Source organism: Myotis yumanensis, unplaced genomic scaffold, assembly GCF_028538775.1.
Source record: "Myotis yumanensis isolate MYYU_CA2020_CCGP unplaced genomic scaffold, mMyoYum1.0.hap1 SCAF_7, whole genome shotgun sequence".
Lineage (NCBI taxonomy): Eukaryota > Metazoa > Chordata > Mammalia > Chiroptera > Vespertilionidae > Myotis > Myotis yumanensis.
In genome coordinates, this window is record NW_027223758.1 from 31806621 (window position 1) to 31823412 (window position 16792).

General features: G+C 47.2%; 1 protein-coding gene and 1 pseudogene across 1 annotated transcript; one reads left to right on the top strand and one right to left on the bottom strand.

Moving 5' to 3' along the window:
• The first annotated feature begins 681 nt into the window (after positions 1 to 681).
• Positions 682 to 15194, top strand: LOC139014504 (signal-regulatory protein beta-1-like). Its single transcript, XM_070421461.1, has 7 exons — positions 682 to 757; positions 4347 to 4700; positions 7907 to 8227; positions 8835 to 9155; positions 12215 to 12323; positions 13649 to 13692; positions 15117 to 15194. The coding sequence occupies exons 1-5, from the start codon at positions 688 to 690 to the stop codon at positions 12319 to 12321; spliced, it is 1173 nt and encodes a 390-aa protein (XP_070277562.1). The 5' UTR covers positions 682 to 687; the 3' UTR covers positions 12322 to 12323; positions 13649 to 13692; positions 15117 to 15194.
• Positions 3236 to 4105, bottom strand: LOC139014269 (L-aminoadipate-semialdehyde dehydrogenase-phosphopantetheinyl transferase pseudogene; annotated as a pseudogene).
• Positions 15195 to 16792: the final 1598 nt, after the last annotated feature.

Sequence of the window (16792 nt, forward strand, 5' to 3'; positions counted from 1 at the left end):
TTTCTCTGAGACACATGCCTGGATGTATAAATGTGGTCATATAATACATGTGCTTTCCGGAAAGATGTGAGGAAATTATGTCTTTTTTGCAAGGAGGCACATACCAGTTCTAAGGTCCACACCACACTGTGCTTTTGCATAGAGTTTTACCAGTTCCATCAGTAAGTGGTTGGAATAGAAGGTCATTTAGGACCTGGTTCCATCCCAACGATGACCAGGCTGTGGTGAACCCTCTTCCTTCCTCCAGCTGAGTAGGATCCTGGGCTTGGGAGTTTGGCACACAGTCCACACCACACCCCCTTCTTGTCCTGGGCCCCCCAAGGGGGCATCACCATGAAGACCTCAGGTGGGCTGAGGGGCCGGTGGAGAGCAGAGGCCCCAGGAATAGGGGTGAGGGGGAGCACTACTGCCTGGAGGCATGTCCAAGTCCCTCTGAAAACTAAGTTGAGTAACTGCTCACCCTGTGGTTGCTTCCCTGACTGATTATTTCACAATCAGGAACTATTTAGAATATAGAGGCAGGAACTATTTAGAATATAGAGGCTGGCTACTGTGTCACAGCCTTGCACCCCTTCCTAGGCACTTCCTCTTATACCACACAGCTGGGGCCTCACTCCTCTCACAGAGCAGAGAGTCCGGATCCTCCGGGCACACACTTGGACACAGCAGGCCACTCAGGCCTCCAGGATGCCCATCCCTGCCTCCTGGCCCTGCCCTCCTCCTTGCCTGCTGCTGACTCTACTGCTGGGCCTCCCAGGTGAGCAATCCTTGGGGTAGAATTTTCCCTCCTTGGCCCTGGACTTCTTTTTGCCCCTGAAGTTTCAGGGCCTCCAGGGAAACATGGGTGTGTCACCCGGGGCTGCACACAAGGCCAAGGACAGGGCTTTACCTGAGCACATGAAGTCAGGGATCTGAGTGTTTTCTGCGTGGTACCATCGCCTGCACCTGGTTACCAAAGGCAACAAAACAGATGATACTTGGAGTCTTAAATGCTGAATAGGAGGTAATTCTTAAAATGCCTTTGAACCCAAGAACCTAGTAGGGAAGATAGTCTTTGAACGACTAGTGGGAGAGTTTGATATATTTCAAAGTCAGGAGGCAGAGTCAGTTGGTAAACTAACCAAAATTCACCTCCCCTGGAAATCATCCATATCAGATAAAAATATACAATATTCAACAGAATTGCAAATAAGGCACCTCACATGTTTAATTTGAAATGCATACTTATAGAATTCTCTTGTCTGCCCTTTAAGCCACTCACATCTGACTCTCTAAGGTATTAACCGACCTTCCATCTTTAAAGAAAAAAGGGAGGCTTAGGGGGCATCCAGAAAGATCTTTGTGGCCTGGATAGGACAAGAGAGCCCTGCATGTCGAGAGGACAAAGGCCACTGCCAGCCCCTCCTTAACAAGGGCAGAGCAAGCGAGATTTCTATGAAAAATTCCTCCTTTTCCCTGTAAATTACTAACATGGGGTCCTCTGAAGCCAACTGCTTCTAGGTCCGTCTCCGGAAAAATACTAGCAGGCCGCGGGTGTGAAATCAACACACTCCGTGCCCGTGACTGTGCGCGGAGGCAGAGAGCGTGTGCACACGTCTGTGTCTCACCACGACCCGCTGTGACAGCGCGGGGCTCCCCAGCCCTCCAGGCGTCCCAGCACCAGGGCGCTGCGTGGGTTGCAGGCGATCAGCCAGGGCATCCGGCTGGAGAAAGGACCTGGTGAGCCTCTGCCCAACTGGCCCAAGAGGGCTGGGAAGATGGGTGGGGGGTTTCGGGGGAGGAATAAAAGGCTCTTCCCCTGGGCTGGGCAGCGAATGGCCCTGGCTGAGGGAAATGCTCTCCTCCCTGACAAATCTGAGATGTGAGAGGAGGAATAGCCTGTCCTGACTCTTGGATGCAATTCTGTGAAGATGGGAAGCTGACAGTTACAGCAGCAGCTTCCTGACCCTGAGACAGGCCTGAGGCAAAACAAACTGAGGCTGAGGCAAGAACGTGTCCTCAATGACACCTCTGAGCTGGGTGCTGGGTGAGACCATTAATGCCCTTGGTTACTTCCCTCAGCTGTTTGCACACTTACCTCTGCTCCAAGCATCCTACCTGACATTAGCCACGCAACAGAGCACTTTAGAGCCAGTGAAAGTTATGCTACAAATTATTTATTAACACCGGTTGTGCAGCTCAGGGAAAAGAATTACAGAATGGTATGTTCCCATTTTATTAAAAAGTGGATTCATTTTCCAAGGAAAATGTTTTAGAAATCGTTATCTCTGATGTAGTTGTGTCTGAAAGACAACAAGTTAATGCCTCCTTATGGCATCTTTTCATTTTCTATGGATTTTTTCTACAACAAGAATGTAAGGCCGAAACTGGTTTGGCTCAGTGGATAGAGCGTCGGCCTGTGGACTGAAAGGTCCCAGGTTCGATTCCGGTCAAGGGCATGTACCTTGGTTTCGGGCACATCCCCAGTAGGAGATGTGCGTGAGGCAGCTGATCGATGTTTCTCTCTCATCGATGTTTCTAACTCTCTATCTCTCTCCCTTCCTCTCTGTAAAAAATCAATAAAATATATTTAAAAATTTTAAAAAAAGAATGTAAGGCCTGCCTCAGAGATATTGCGGGCTCAGTTCCAGTCTTCTGTGATGAGTCATAATCTTTTTGCTGGTGGAGGGTCTTTTAAAAAGAATTACCTTTATTGTTGAAAGTATTACAGATGTCCCCTTTGTGTGAGTGAGTGTGTATGTGTGTTTTTCCCCATTGACCTCCTTCACCCCATGCCCACCCATCCCAGGCCCTCACCACTCTATTGCCTGTATCCATGGTTATGCACAATGCATACAGGTTTCTTGGTGAATCAATGCCCTCCCACCATCCACCCACTGCTTTCCCTGGTGGGGGAGGGTCTTCTTGTTTTCCATTTGTAAAACCGCCAACACCTGTGAAAGCGCAAATAAAGTGAAGCGAAATAAAGCAAATGGAAATAAAATGAGCAATGCCTGGATCAGCTAAGATTCTGCCACCCTGTTTTATTTCTCTGACAATTCAGAGTGATTCTAGGGAGGTAGAAAGGTAAACATGTATTCTACTAAGCTTTCTTGAACTGGGAGTATGCTCTCTTACTAGGGAAAATTGTGTTTTTATTTTTCAAGCTGTTTTATGAAATGAAATTGCATAGTAATAGGCATTTTATTTTTTAGTGAGCACAGAATATTACAGTTTCATTTCCCTTTCTTACCTTTCATGACTTTGTAGCATTTCCCGTCAGAATTTCTTCTGTGAAGAAAAACAGTCCCAACATGAAGGCTGTGCAGTGCTCACAGGAACAGCAGGTGACACTAAGCCCTGTAGGGAAGGACAGGACCTGCCTCTGGGGTGTAGGATCATCTTGAGATGAAGCATCTGATGTCTAGATGCATCGGGTTTCCTAGGAGCTAACTGCCACGAATAGTGCTCATCTGTTTGGCTCTCTTCGAAAGCCCATTCTTTTCCGTCTTCTCCATCCAGAAACAAACATGTTTCTTTATAAACCTGGCCATTTCCAAATTTGATGGGGACATATCACATTCAAGCCATTATGATTCAAATCCTAGTCCAGCAACTATGGCTTCTATGAAGCTTTCTTTCAGGGTCCGATTCCCATAGAACATATGCAGGCAAGTCCATTCATCCTTATAGCTTCTGGTTGCTTCCCATTCTTTGTTGGTAAACTTTTCTTTCATACTCAGGAGGCATTCTGAAGTTGAAGCAGGACCTGATTCAATTCCAACTTGTAGCTCAGGTTCAGCAGCAACTACCGCACAGTCACTTTAATGAGAAACGTTAAGGATGAAACTGGGTAAGGATTCGATGAGTCTTTTGCAAGAGATAGTTTTCCTTATGCAGTGCTTTGCAAATGAATATTATTCCAAGGGATATTTGGTTTCTCTGCAGCTAACTTCCTCATCATCAGACGACCAGCCATTGCTGCCTTAGGGTCCCTGGCAAAGATGAACTCCTCAGGCTGGCTTGATGATACCACCAGCGGCCAGTCAGCTCAGTTGGGCAGCCAACCTTTGCAGGAAAAGGCCCAGTGCACCCCCTCCAATGCTGGCACCAAGCAGAACCACATGGTGGGGGGAAAACATGCACCCACTCTCTGCTACCTCTCTGTGCCACAGTTTCTTCATTTGTTATAGGCTCTCACATTACAGGTTGGTTGTGAGGGTTACATGTATGACACATGCAAACTGCTGGGCTCAAGGCCCACTCAGGGTGTGCACTCGGTCGATGAAAGCTGTTGTTGATAAATACTGACCGAGCCCACAGGCTCTCATATGCTGAATAAATACCTGCTCTGTGCTTCCCTCCAGGAGGGGCAGGTGAGGAGCTGGAGGTGATTCAGCCTCAGAAGACAGTGTCCGTCGCAGCTGGAGAGACGGCCACTCTGAGCTGCACCGTGACCTCCCTGCTCCCCGTGGGGCCCACACAGTGGTTCAGAGGGACAGGGCCAGGCCGGGAGTTAATCTATAGTCACAGAGGAAGCCACTCCCCCCGGGTAACATGGGTTGCAGACACCACGAGGAGAGACAACTTGGACTTTTCCATCCGCATCAGTAACATCACCCCAGGAGACACAGGGACCTACTACTGTGTGAAGTTCCGGAGAGGAGGTGATAATGACATGGAGTTCAAGTCTGGGGCAGGCACTCAGCTCAGCGTGAGTGGTGAGTACAGGGGGATCCTTTGTCCCTCATGTGTGACAAGTGAGTGAGAACGACTTCCATCTCTGAGCAACAACTAAGAGTCAGGTTTGGAGATGGGTGCTTATAGTCCTGCTCTGATTCATGGTCTGATTTCACCCCGTCTGCAGATCAGGGAAGCTGAGGCCTGGAGATGTCATGCTATTTGCTCAGCCACCACAGCTGGTCAGTGGTGGGAAAAGTCTGGAACCCCCGTTTGTCTGGCTCCCCAGCCCTGGCCTTTCAATCCTGTCAGCCCGTTGGTTGCAGGGATGAGGGAACTGAAGGGCTGAGTGACTTGCCCATCACAAGGCCAGACCTCACCAGCCTCCAGAGAGTGCTCCCCTCAGTGGGGCCGAGGCTCCTCCTTAGTGACACCCACTGGGCACCTGCTGTGAACCAGGCTCTGCGCTGGATGCTGAGGCAGCTGCAGAACAAAGGAGGCAACGGCTCTTCCCCTCGAAGCTTCGTTCCCTTCTCTCCAGTGGGAGAAACTCACTGAGGGCAGAAAGTAGAGAAGGTGCTGCTTTATCTCAGCCTCAGAAACATCACAGGAGAAGGAAATCCTGAGAGGCCCAGCCTCACTGTTCACTCTGACAGCCCCGCTGGGAGGAGATGCCCAGAAGTGGGCGCTCACTGTGGGTCTGCCTGGAACTCCCCTTTATTCCAGAATCCCAGTCACTGCCATGAAGCCTCCAAGCAGAGTTGGGTCATCTCAGAATGTCCCTCCCCCATGGAAGAGGCTCCCCATGTGGGAGGCTTAGGGGCCGTCCCATTGAGGCAACACCGTTCCCATTGAGGGTGTCTTACCAGAGGCCCAGGATCCTGAATCCTGGACTGTGAGCACGTGGGGACCTTTACACCATCCAGCCTGACTCCCCAAGTACAGAGGGCGCCTGAGGTCAAAAGGTGAAGGGACTCTGTCCAAAGTCACATGGCCAGTGAGTGAGGAAATTGTTCCAGAACTCCATCTGATTTTAGGGTCTTTTTCCTGCTTCAAAGACAGACACTTTAAAAAAAAAGGATAGACACTCTATCCATCAAAAGCCTGGTGAATGCAGGCACTAAATAAAGCTCATTCCAGCACACCATTGAACAGGGAGCCAGCACCTCTTATGTTCAATGGTACCCAAAGCTTCACGTGCCCCTCACACTCCGACTTTGTGGACCAAGGTGATTGGGAACCTCTCCCTGCCTTCAGCCACATCGCCCCAAATCGAGCATCCACATCAGCACCTACAGCTGCCCCTCCTTCAATAGCTGCCTCCCCCTCCAGCCAGTGGAGACAGCATTGTTCATTCACTGTCTTCTGTTGATGAATGTGAATTGTTCCCAGCCTTGGGCTATTCACACAGTGACACTGGGGATACCCTTGTCCATGTGTCATCCTACTCAACAGGGAGGTGCTCACAGGAAGAGGCATTGCTAGATCACAGGGTGTGTGCATTTTAATTTGTGTGGGTCTTGCCAAATTCCCTCCTAGACATGGTGGCAATGGAGTCACCCCACAGCTCCTGGACACAGGTAGGGAGGGTGGCTTTAACAGTTCCCAATAGTGTGTCCTTACCTAGGCCATCACAGGTGTCAGTGGCTCCATCACCATTCAGATCTACTGCCTCCTGGTAGAGAGCTCCTGCCGCTTCCCTGAGCTACTAGCCCAGGTAATGCCTGGCTGAACAAGCAGCACTGGGAGAGGTCAGGGTTCATGTCTTCATGGCGGCATTACTCCTACAGCTATGAGGACACTGGTGCTCAGAGAGGAAACCTGAACTGACCAGGAAGAGAAAGTAAGATTTAAACCTCAAGCAGCATAACTCACAGCCCTGCTCGCCACAGTCCTACACTGTGCTTGTCAAAGTGTGGAGAAAGCTCCAACCCTTTTCTTAGATTCATGCATTTTTATGTTCTTCAGAAAAAAAAAATTTAAAAAGGGTCCTCAGGGGAGGCAGGTCTAGCTTTCCAACTGAGATGAGACAGACCCTCAAATGTCCCATGATAACTATTCCTACAGGACATGGCTCTGTCTGTGGAGGCATCCAGGAGGCCTTTCCCTTCTTTGTGGTGTTTTCCTCACTGAGCAGCCGCAGGAGCCGCCTGGCTCAGTGGCCTGGACAGAGCAGAGAGGGGTCACTGAGCCCCAGCACCGCCGTGGGCACCATCCCTGTCTCTGCAGACTGAGGGAGAGGAGGGGGCATGTCCTAGAGGGCCCTGCGGCCCCAGTGAGCAGGAGCTCATCGTCTAGACTCACTGTCAGGAGCCCTTTCTCCCATTTATTGCTGCAGGGCCCCGGCCTGGGCACTGGAGGGCACTCCTCCCTGGAGCAGGTGGCGGTCAGGGTCAGGCTGCTGAAGGTGGGCACTGGTGCTGCTGATGGACGTGAATACCTGGGAGGCCACAGGAAATACCACTGGGGACAGTAGTGGCCAAGGGGACAGTCCCTTCATTACTCCCAGTTTAGTTTTCTCATCTCTAAAATGGTGATGATCATGAACGCCTTTTAGGAGAGAGGAAAGGATTTGAGGTGCTCTGTCTGAATCACCCAGCACAGAGTTGTACCCCGAAATCAAGGGGTTATGTCAGTGTCATAAACCACTTAACTTGGCTGGACCTCAGCTCTTCACCAGCAGAAATTGTGTAGAATAACATAATACTAGGAAAAATCACTGATTAATCAAATATTGATGATATCATCCAATCTGCCTTTACAGAATGTTTCTAGGTGAACCTGTTGAGACGACAGACCCTCACAGAGCCACGGTATTGTCATCCCACGGCTGTGTGCTCCTGGGCAAGTCTCTATCTCCCCCAAGTCCTCAGTTTCCCCACTTGATGAAGATGATAATCATCACCCCATTCATGGCTCTGTAAGGATTGGGGACCAGCTATGAACAGCCAGTGCACAAAAATGAGACTGAGCAAGAACTCTGTCCCTGGGCCCAGACTGTGGGAAATCATCTGGAGGGAAAAAAGGTGGACTTTGAATGCAGGCCTGGAATTGCTTGCCTGCCCTGCCCCTCACTCAGAGTTCACCTCTGGAACATGAGTGTCCTCCTATGTAAGATGAGGACAATGACACCCCCAGCATTAATAGAAGGATAACACACAGTATATGAGGTTTGACAGTGTCGAATGCTTGTGGTTAGTGGTGAGAGTCACAATTATGTTCATTGTTCATTATGTTCCTTCTACAGCCAAACCCTCTCCCCCTGTGGTATCGGGCCCCACGGGCAGGTCGCCGCCTGGGCAAAAAGTGAGCTTCACCTGCCAGTCCCACGGCTTCTCCCCCAGAAACATCGTCCTGAAATGGTTCAAGGATGGGAATGAGCTCCCAGCCTCCCAGACCACCGTGGACCCAGAGGGAGACAGCCCTTCCTACAGCGTCTCCAGCACAGCCAGGGTGCTGCTGGCCCTGGGGGATGTTCACTCCCAGGTCATCTGCCAGGTGGCCCACGACACCCTACAGGGGGACCCTCCTCTTCGTGGGACTGCCAACGTGTCTGAGGCCATCCGAGGTAGATGCTCCTCACACCCAGCCCAAGCCACACCTGGCCCCTGTCCTCCCAGCCTGCTCCTCCCCCTAATTTGCTCCAGGCCTGGAATCTAATTCCTGACAATCCTTCCCATCATCACTCACTTGGACTTGCCCATCACTCACCCTGTCTAATGGCAGCTGGCAGGTAAAAAAATCTACAACAGGCCAAGCCATGTGCTTGATCATTTTATCTGCTTTACCAATAGCAACTCCACTTACTGAGCGCCTACTATAAGCCAAGCTTTTATGTGCTTGGTAATTTCATTTATTTTGCTGAAGTTAGTATGTTCTAGCTGCATGCCAGGGGCTGTGGTGGTTGATTTCAATCATATGACCCTAATGGCAGCTACCAGTAAGATGAAAACCACAAAAACAAGATAAAAAGCAGGACACCGTCTCTACCCCTCCCCAGAGACAAGGGGTGGGGGTCCACATGGGGAGGTGGAGGTGCTCAGTGATTTCATTCAAATGAAAGAACCCTCAGTGTCTAAGCCCGCCCTCTGGGCAGTGGGGGAGCTAAGTTCTGGAGCCCCCTCTGTGATCTGTCTGTTCCTTGAGGTCAGATCTTCTTCCCTTTGCTATTTCAGTTCCGCGCACCTTGGAGGTTACCCAACACACTGTGTCAGAGACCCAGGTAAATGCCATCGCCTGCCTGGTGAAAAACTTCTACCCGCAGCGCCTACAGCTGACCTGGCTGGAGAACGGAAACACGTCCCGAACAGAAACGGCCTCGACCCTGGTAGAGAACCAGGATGGGACCTTCAGCTGGAGGAGCTGGATCCTTGTGGATTTGTCTGCCCACAGGGAGGATGCGATGCTCACCTGCCAGGTGGAGCACGATGGACAGCCGGCTGTCTCCACAAACCTCACCCTGATGGCCTCTGCTCACCAGAAGGACAAGGACAAAGGTAAAATCTAGGGAGAGGCCTCCACTCTAACTGATCCAGCTCTATTTAAATTTTATCTTTAATTTTAATGTTATAAGTACTAATTCATGCACTAGAGGCTAGGTGCACTAATTCGTGCATGGTTGAGGTCCGGCCAGCCCGCCCCAATCAGGGCCAATTGGGCAGGCTGGCAGGTGGGGGGGGGGGGGGGCAGGTGGAGTGAAATGCTGGAGGTTTGCTGGCCAGCCCCACCCCTGATCGGGGTGTGGGGGCCAAGTGGGGGTGGGGCTGGCTGGGGGAGGGGCTGAGTGCTGTTGGCCGGCTGGCCCCGCCCCCTGGTTGAACTCCTGGTTGGGTCGAACTCCCGCCCAAGGGAACAATTTTCATATTAGCCTTTTATTATATAGGATAATCTAGAAATCTATCCATAGAAAGTAGAATTTTGAAGTGACTCACAGTTATGTTGACGTTTTCACATTTTCTCTTCAAGTAATACTGAGAGCCAGTTCTGTGTAGGGTTTACTTTGCATTTTGTATTTTGTATTTGGTTCTGAAAGGCCAAATTTGGAGACAAGTAGCTGTGCTGCTACCATTGTCTCGGCAGCCAGAAGGGGACTGAAGATTGTTGAGTTCTTTGGTCCATAAGTCCCAGGGTCCCCTATTTCCACATCAGGGTCCTACCCTTGCTGAGCAGGCCCATTGATGTGGAGAATTCAACCTCCTCTGTAGCTCTGCTGCTCTGAGAATTGTATCCTTGGTCTAAATCACAGCTTTTTTAGCCATCTGACTCCAGAAGGGAAAAAATCTGCAATGCTAGCAAAATATCTTGTGGCTCACACTTAACCGTTAGCTTGTAATTAATCAGTCTTAGCTTTTCATTGTCTTTCTCCAAAGGATTGATGCCTCAGCAGGAACCATCCAACACCATAGTCCTTATAATTACCATTTCCCAACTCATTTTCAAATACCTGATGCCCAGGTATCCCCTCCTTTGGTTACAGCATCCCAGTACACCAACAGTGAACATTTAAACAATTGCTCCAATAGACCCAACAGGGCCGACTTCTACTCCAAGTCCAGCCAGTACTAGGACCTTTTGACCAGCCAGCTGATGAGTGATCTAATTTCTAAATTGCATTTTAGTTTGCTCTCCAGAAGATTCCCAGTCAAACTCCATAGGTCCGTTTCCCTGGGGAGCAGACTCTAAATAGCTATAAGAATGTGGGAAGCTTATTGTGGGCAGCTGTCAGGACCCACATGCCTGAGGCAGTGAAGGACTGGCGGAGGGAGCTGTTGAACTACAAGGCAGGCACCAAACTGGGCCACTCTACAGAGAACTGGACAGATAACAGTTTCTGAGAACTGTGTAAATGGAGGAAAGAAGGCTATTTCTTTATTTTATTTTATAAATATATACATATTCTTTTTTAAATATATTTTATTGATTTTTTACAGAGAGGAAGGGAGAGGGATAGAGAGTTACAAACATTGATGAGAGAGAAACATCGATCAGCTGCCTCCTGCTCACCCCCTACTGGAGATGTGCCCGAAACCAAGGTACATGCCCTTGACTGGGAATCGAACCTGCGACCCTTCAATCCGCAGGCCGACACTCTATCCACTGAGCCAAACCAGTCAGGGCAAATATATACATATTCTTATTGATTTCAGAGAGGGAGAAGGAGAGATAGAAACATCAATGATGAGAGAGAATCATTGATTGGCTACCTCCTGTATGCCCCACACTGGGGATCAAGCCCACACCCAGGATGTGTCCTAACTGGGAATTGAACCATGACCTCCTGGTTCATAGGTTGACCCTCAACCACTGAGCCACACCAGCCAGGCTACGCTGTGTCTCTATGCTCCCAGTCCAGCCAGTCTTTTGACACAGGGTGCCCTCTGGGAAGGGATGCAAACTTTGAATTAAACTCTCTTCAACTGAAGGGAAGTCCCAGTAAGCCTCTCAGCTGAGAATTGCCATTTTCCATCATATGATGAAAAATGGTGAGATCTTCAGTCCTACCTTAAGGATTATTTTAATTATAGTAAATCATTTAATTTTTTATTTAAACAAAAACTGCTTATTGTAAATCTGCAAAGAATACAAAAGTGTGCTTTCCCAGGTCCAACTTTCTGTGTCCAATTGAAAGATTCAGCTGACATTGACCCTGGGGTCAAGGTGGGCTGAATGTTTTTTGAGCTCCTCCCAAGCATGTGACCCCTTTCCTTGAATCACAGGGTGTTTTCCAGAAAGCAGGTGTCATGAGCTCCCCCTCAATTCATGAGAACATGGGGTGACCCAGCCCTGTCCATGGTGCCAAGCAGAGCAGCACCACAACTCTCACTGAAATCTGTCCTCACTCTACTCAAATGCTCTGTTGACATTTGTTCCTGGAACACTGAGAAGTTGGACTTGTCCTCATTCAAAAGACAAGGTTTTAGGGTCATCCTATGGGACAACAGTGATGTATTTTTTCTAGGTTTGAATCCCATTAATCTGTAACTCTCCATAAATTCCCTGAGCCTCAGCTTTCTCATCAGAATGAGGATAATACTACCTGCCCCATTGGGTGTGAAGACCAAGTCAGTTCATCAGGTGCTGCACTTACCTGTTCTTTGGAATACATATTCCATCCATCCCTTCCCTTGAGGAAGACAACCCTGGCAAGCTAAGTAGACTTTGATTGAGGATGAACCCCATTACTCTGATTTCTGCCTTGAGCCTGAGACCACATCAGCATTCAAAAGCTATTTCAGAGTATTGATGGGCACAAGTAGCATCAGATAAAGTGGAGGACCCTGGGAATGGTTTCCTCTAATGCAGCAGTTCTCAACCTATGGGTCGCGACCCCTTTGGGGGTGAACGACCCTTTCACAGAGGTCACCTAAATACATCCTGCATATCAGAGATTTACATTACAATTCATAACAGTAGCAAAATTACAGTTATGAAGTAGCAATGAAAATAATTTTATGGTTGGGGGTCACCACAACATGAGGAACTGTATTAAAGGGTCGCAGCATTAGGGAGGTTGAGACCACTGCTCTAATGGTTCCTCCTGTCCCTGGATTTGCAGGCCCAGTACTATCTACTCAATTCCTCGTAGCTGTCCTCCTAGGCCTCAAGGTGCTGCTGGTGATTGGTGTCTCTGCCATCTATGTCCACAGGAAGTGGAGAGCCTGACAGTAAGTTGTTGGGCAGGGAAGGAAGGCTAATGTCTGTCCCAAAAGGGGCAAGGTTAACAAGAGAGGCCATCCCACAAGGTCAGGGTCCAAGAAGAGTTAGAAGAAGGTGACACACCTCCATCAATAACCTCAAGAGTTTTAAGGATCCCTCTAAGAGATTCCTACCTCCTAGGAATTATGTGGGGTCCTGTAAGAGGTGGACTGTATAAAGGATTTTAAAGGATATCCACAATGCTTTAGAGTTTCTGTGGAGGAACTGGGCAGAGAGAACTGATTGAGGGACAGCTAAGTGGGTAGTTCCCTTGGAGACGATCACCAGATTATTTGATTGCTGATGCTCCTTGCGGCAAAGAGAATCCACAGTTTAGTGTATTATTGAGAACTCCTGAATTGGCTGCTCTGATCCTGTGTGACAGAGTAGAAGGGATGAGGAAGGAGGATCAGGACCTGGGGAGAAAGGCTGAGGAGGCAGAGTCCTATGCCAGGCGCTACATGTTCTCTCATGACAGGAATGTCAAGAGGAGGACAGTCCAGGACATTGGAGACATACAGTAAACATTTCCTGAATGATGAGCAGACAGTTAAACATGAACACGCTTCCCACAACTCATTCCTTCTTCTCCTGCTACATGCCACCCTCAATCTCTGCAGTCTCCTTCCTTCTATGAGAGACTCAGCCTAAGAAAAAAGTTGACTAGAAACTTCCACAGACTCTGCTTCAAACGCCTCTCCCCAAACTAGATCTGCTCCCCACAGGTTCCTCCTGCTGTTCCTTCTCACAGTTCTTGAGTCCACCAGAGCTGGGTCTTCATACATGCTCCTCTCAGAAACACACGTGGGCCCTAGCTGGTTTGGCTCAGGGGATAGAGCGTCGGCCTGCGGACTGAAGGGTCCCGGGTTCAATTCCGGTCAATGGCACATGCCTAGGTTGTAGGCTCGATCCCCAGTAGGGGGGTGCAAGAGGCAGCTGATCCAATTATTCTCAGCATTGATGTTTCTCTCTCTCTCTCTCTCCCTCTCCCTTCCTCTCTGAAATCAATAATAAATAAAAAAAGACACACAGAATCCCAAATTACAGCTGCTCTGTTATCCCATACACATGACTTGAATGTGATAAGGAGGAGGAAATGGGCTTCTGGGAATTGAGGGTATAGAATGCACTGTGACATTAAGTGCAATCAGACCGTTAGTGATAACCATCGACCTAAGAGCCAGAGGAAGAGAAAGCAATACTATGACTAAGTTGTGCAAGTTAATGCAGTGAGATAGCCATGTTGATTTTGGCATTGACTCGATAATAGATGTCTTTTCAAAAATCTTTTTAGTTGCTGTTTAAGGATATTATGAAGCTGAGGATCAGCAATTTCAAGTAAGTTGAGAATTCCTCAATTATTTCCACTGGGAGTTGGGGCAAGAGGCAGCCCTGTGTTCTGGCTGTATGAGTCTGAGGTGCAGTTGATCTTGTTGAGTTGGAAGGGGCTGAGGCAAAAGGATCTCGATTCAAGCACCAGAGATTCATATTTTTCTTCCCTAGTTTTTTATTTATACTAGAGGCCCAGGGAGGGGTTCTTCAGCCCAGCCTGTGCCCTCTCACAGTCTGCGACTCCTCGGGGGATGTCCACCTGCTGGCTTAGGCCCACTCCCTGGGGGAATGGGCCTAAACTGGCAGTCATACATCCCTCTGACAGCCCAGGAGCCCTCGGGGGATGTCCAACTAATGGCTTAGGCCACCTCAAGACATCCTTAGCACTGCCGAGGAGGCGGGAGAGGCTCCCGCCACCACCGCTGCCACCACCACTGTGCTTCCAGATACATTTACAGTATCTGGAAGTTTATTTGAAATTATTTTTCCTTAGAAAATAAAGTATACAATTATTTTTTAAAAAGTTGTTGAGCCCTAACCAGTTTGGCTCAGTGGATGGAGCGTCAGCTTGCAGACTCAAGGGTCCCAGGTTTGATTCCGGTCAAGGGCATGTACCTTGGTTGCGGGCATATCCCCAGTAGGGAATGTGCAGGAGGCAGCTGATTGATGTCTCCCTTTCATCGATGTTTCTAACTCTCTATCCCTCTCCCTTCCTCTCTGTAAAAAATCAATACAATATATATTAAAAAAAAAAGTTGTTGACCTACAATGCCTTAAGTGTAGGAATCTCTGGACCACAGGACCCATTGAAGACCACACAATCTTGTAAACCATCAGACAATGAGTAGGGATGTGTTCAAAGTTCTGTAGAGAAGTCAAAGCAGAGAAGTTCCCCTCTGAGGTCTTGTAGACAGAGAGACATGGGTTCAGATAACAGAAAACATATACCAGCTATGGACCTTGAGCAACTCACTAACACTCTCTGAGCCAATTTCCTCCTCTGTAAAATGGGAATCATGCTACCCCAAAGAACTGTGGGGCTTTAGAGACAGCAGTTTATAAGCGTACAAGGGTCTGGAACAAGACTGTGTGTGATACAGACCCTTTTCTTCCTTTGCTCATTGAGGAACTTTCACCCTCTGTGTTTTCCATCACGGTGAAGTAATTACATCGAAAGCTTTTCCAGGGGCCTGGCTGCCTGAACATGTTCTCAGACTTTTCTCAGTAAAAGTTCCCTACTTGTAGGCTGGCATCTGGATACAAGAATCTCTTTAAAGACAGCAAAATCAACATTTGCTTCAAAGTTGGGGACATGCTTGCTAGCATGAGGGGAAGCTGGAACAAACCCTAATGTAATTGAAACCTGGCCCTGATACTAAAATCAGACCCTAATTTATTTTTCTTTATTTTTATTTTTTTTTACTTTTCAGGACATAACAGCAAGCCTCTTCACAGACCTCCAGGGACACAAGACCAAGCCATCTCAGACTGATATTAAAGGCACAGGCAGGTCCAAAAAGCAGACAAATAAAATCCAGCTATCTTCTAAAATTCATTTGGATAAGTTAATTAAACATGTGAAGCCATTTATACTTCTTTGTAATATAAACTAGTTTAAGGAAGAAAAAGACAGTCCTTTATTGAACTAATAAAAATGTAAATAGAAGTAAAAAGAAAGGAGAAGGCAAGTGACTAAGAACATGACTTTTACTGATATTTTATTTTTAGGGCCCATACTCTGGGCCTGCAGCTTCTTGGTTTTCATGTTGTACAGGCACAATTAGTGGGTCCAACACACTTATCAGGCTAATGTTTCCCTCAGATGCCTCCTCACACCAGAACTACCCAAAGCATCCTTTTCCTGGTGTATCTTTGTGTCTTTTTCACCCTCTCTTCTGTCTTTCACATTTGTTCAGCCGTTTTCAATAATCCCAGGTGGTGATTAGTGAATACCTCTAATGATCATGGCTGTTTCCCAACTGTCAGGCCCAGGATTGCACAGATAAAGAATACAAAATGCCCCTGCAATTATCACAAAAATGTAAATCCTAGATTTTCACAACATTCATACATCTCTCAGGAACCTGAGCACTATGTTAAGGCAGTCACATCATAGCTCAGTGGTGAGACCAAGACACAATGAACTTTTGCCCCAGTAATAAAAAAAATGTTAAAATGCCTGAGAAATAAATTTCATTTATTATGCAAATACATATATAATCTAAATTTTCTTAATACTTACAGTAGAGAAGTTCAAAGTCTTCGCTACATAAAAGAATATGTCCTAAAACAATCTAAAGAATATGGAGTAGTATTCGAGTGTGTAACTTTATAAATGAACATATTAAGTGCACACATACTCTAAACAAAGCACTGGGGGGGAAACAAAGCATCGCAAACACACTGTATCGCCACTGCTCAAAATACACATTATAAGCATTCAAAGAATGATGAAATGAATTTATATATAAACCACAGTAATACTTTTCTTTCAAAAAGTCACAAATAACTATTGTAATAAAAAAGGATGCAGTGGATTTGTCCTAAAATTCATCCCCTTGGTATTTTGATTCATACTAAAAAGTCATGTAGCTTTCCTTAATGGATTCACTAAAATAAGTATTCTAATTTAAAGTCATATTTGAAAACTGTTATTGACTTAATACTTTCTACTGTGAATTCTCTGATATTTTACATTTAATTTTGATTAAAGTCACTTTCAAGTACAAATTATCTGGGATTTTCTGAAATACGATTTGGGGAAAAGGTTTTTCATCATTTTTCACAAAGGTAGAATTTCTCTCCAGTATGCATTCTCTGATATTCAGAAAGGCTTTAAGTCCAGGTAAAGGGTTTGCATATTCTTTAACATTTTAAGTTTTTCTCCAGTATGAACACTCATGTGGCAGTTAAGATGTAAATGCTAAAAGCAGTCTTTGCTGAACTTTTGACATTTGCATGGTTTCTCTACACTAGGAAACCTCTAAAGTACACTGAGGCTTGAGCAATGATTAAAAGTTTTGCCACATTGTTTATATTTTTATTCTTTCAATAAATTATGTGATATTGACTAAGGTTTCAACACTGGGTAAAGGCATTATCACAA

Coding starts and splice junctions, on each gene's coding strand:
- LOC139014504 (XM_070421461.1), top strand. CDS start 688: ATGCCCATCCCTGCCTCCTGGCCCTGCCCTCCTCCTTGCCTGCTGCTG. Junction 8,228..8,834: donor CGTGTCTGAGGCCATCCGAG/GTAGATGCTCCT, acceptor TTGCTATTTCAG/TTCCGCGCACCTTGGAGGTT. Junction 9,156..12,214: donor CCAGAAGGACAAGGACAAAG/GTAAAATCTAGG, acceptor CTGGATTTGCAG/GCCCAGTACTATCTACTCAA.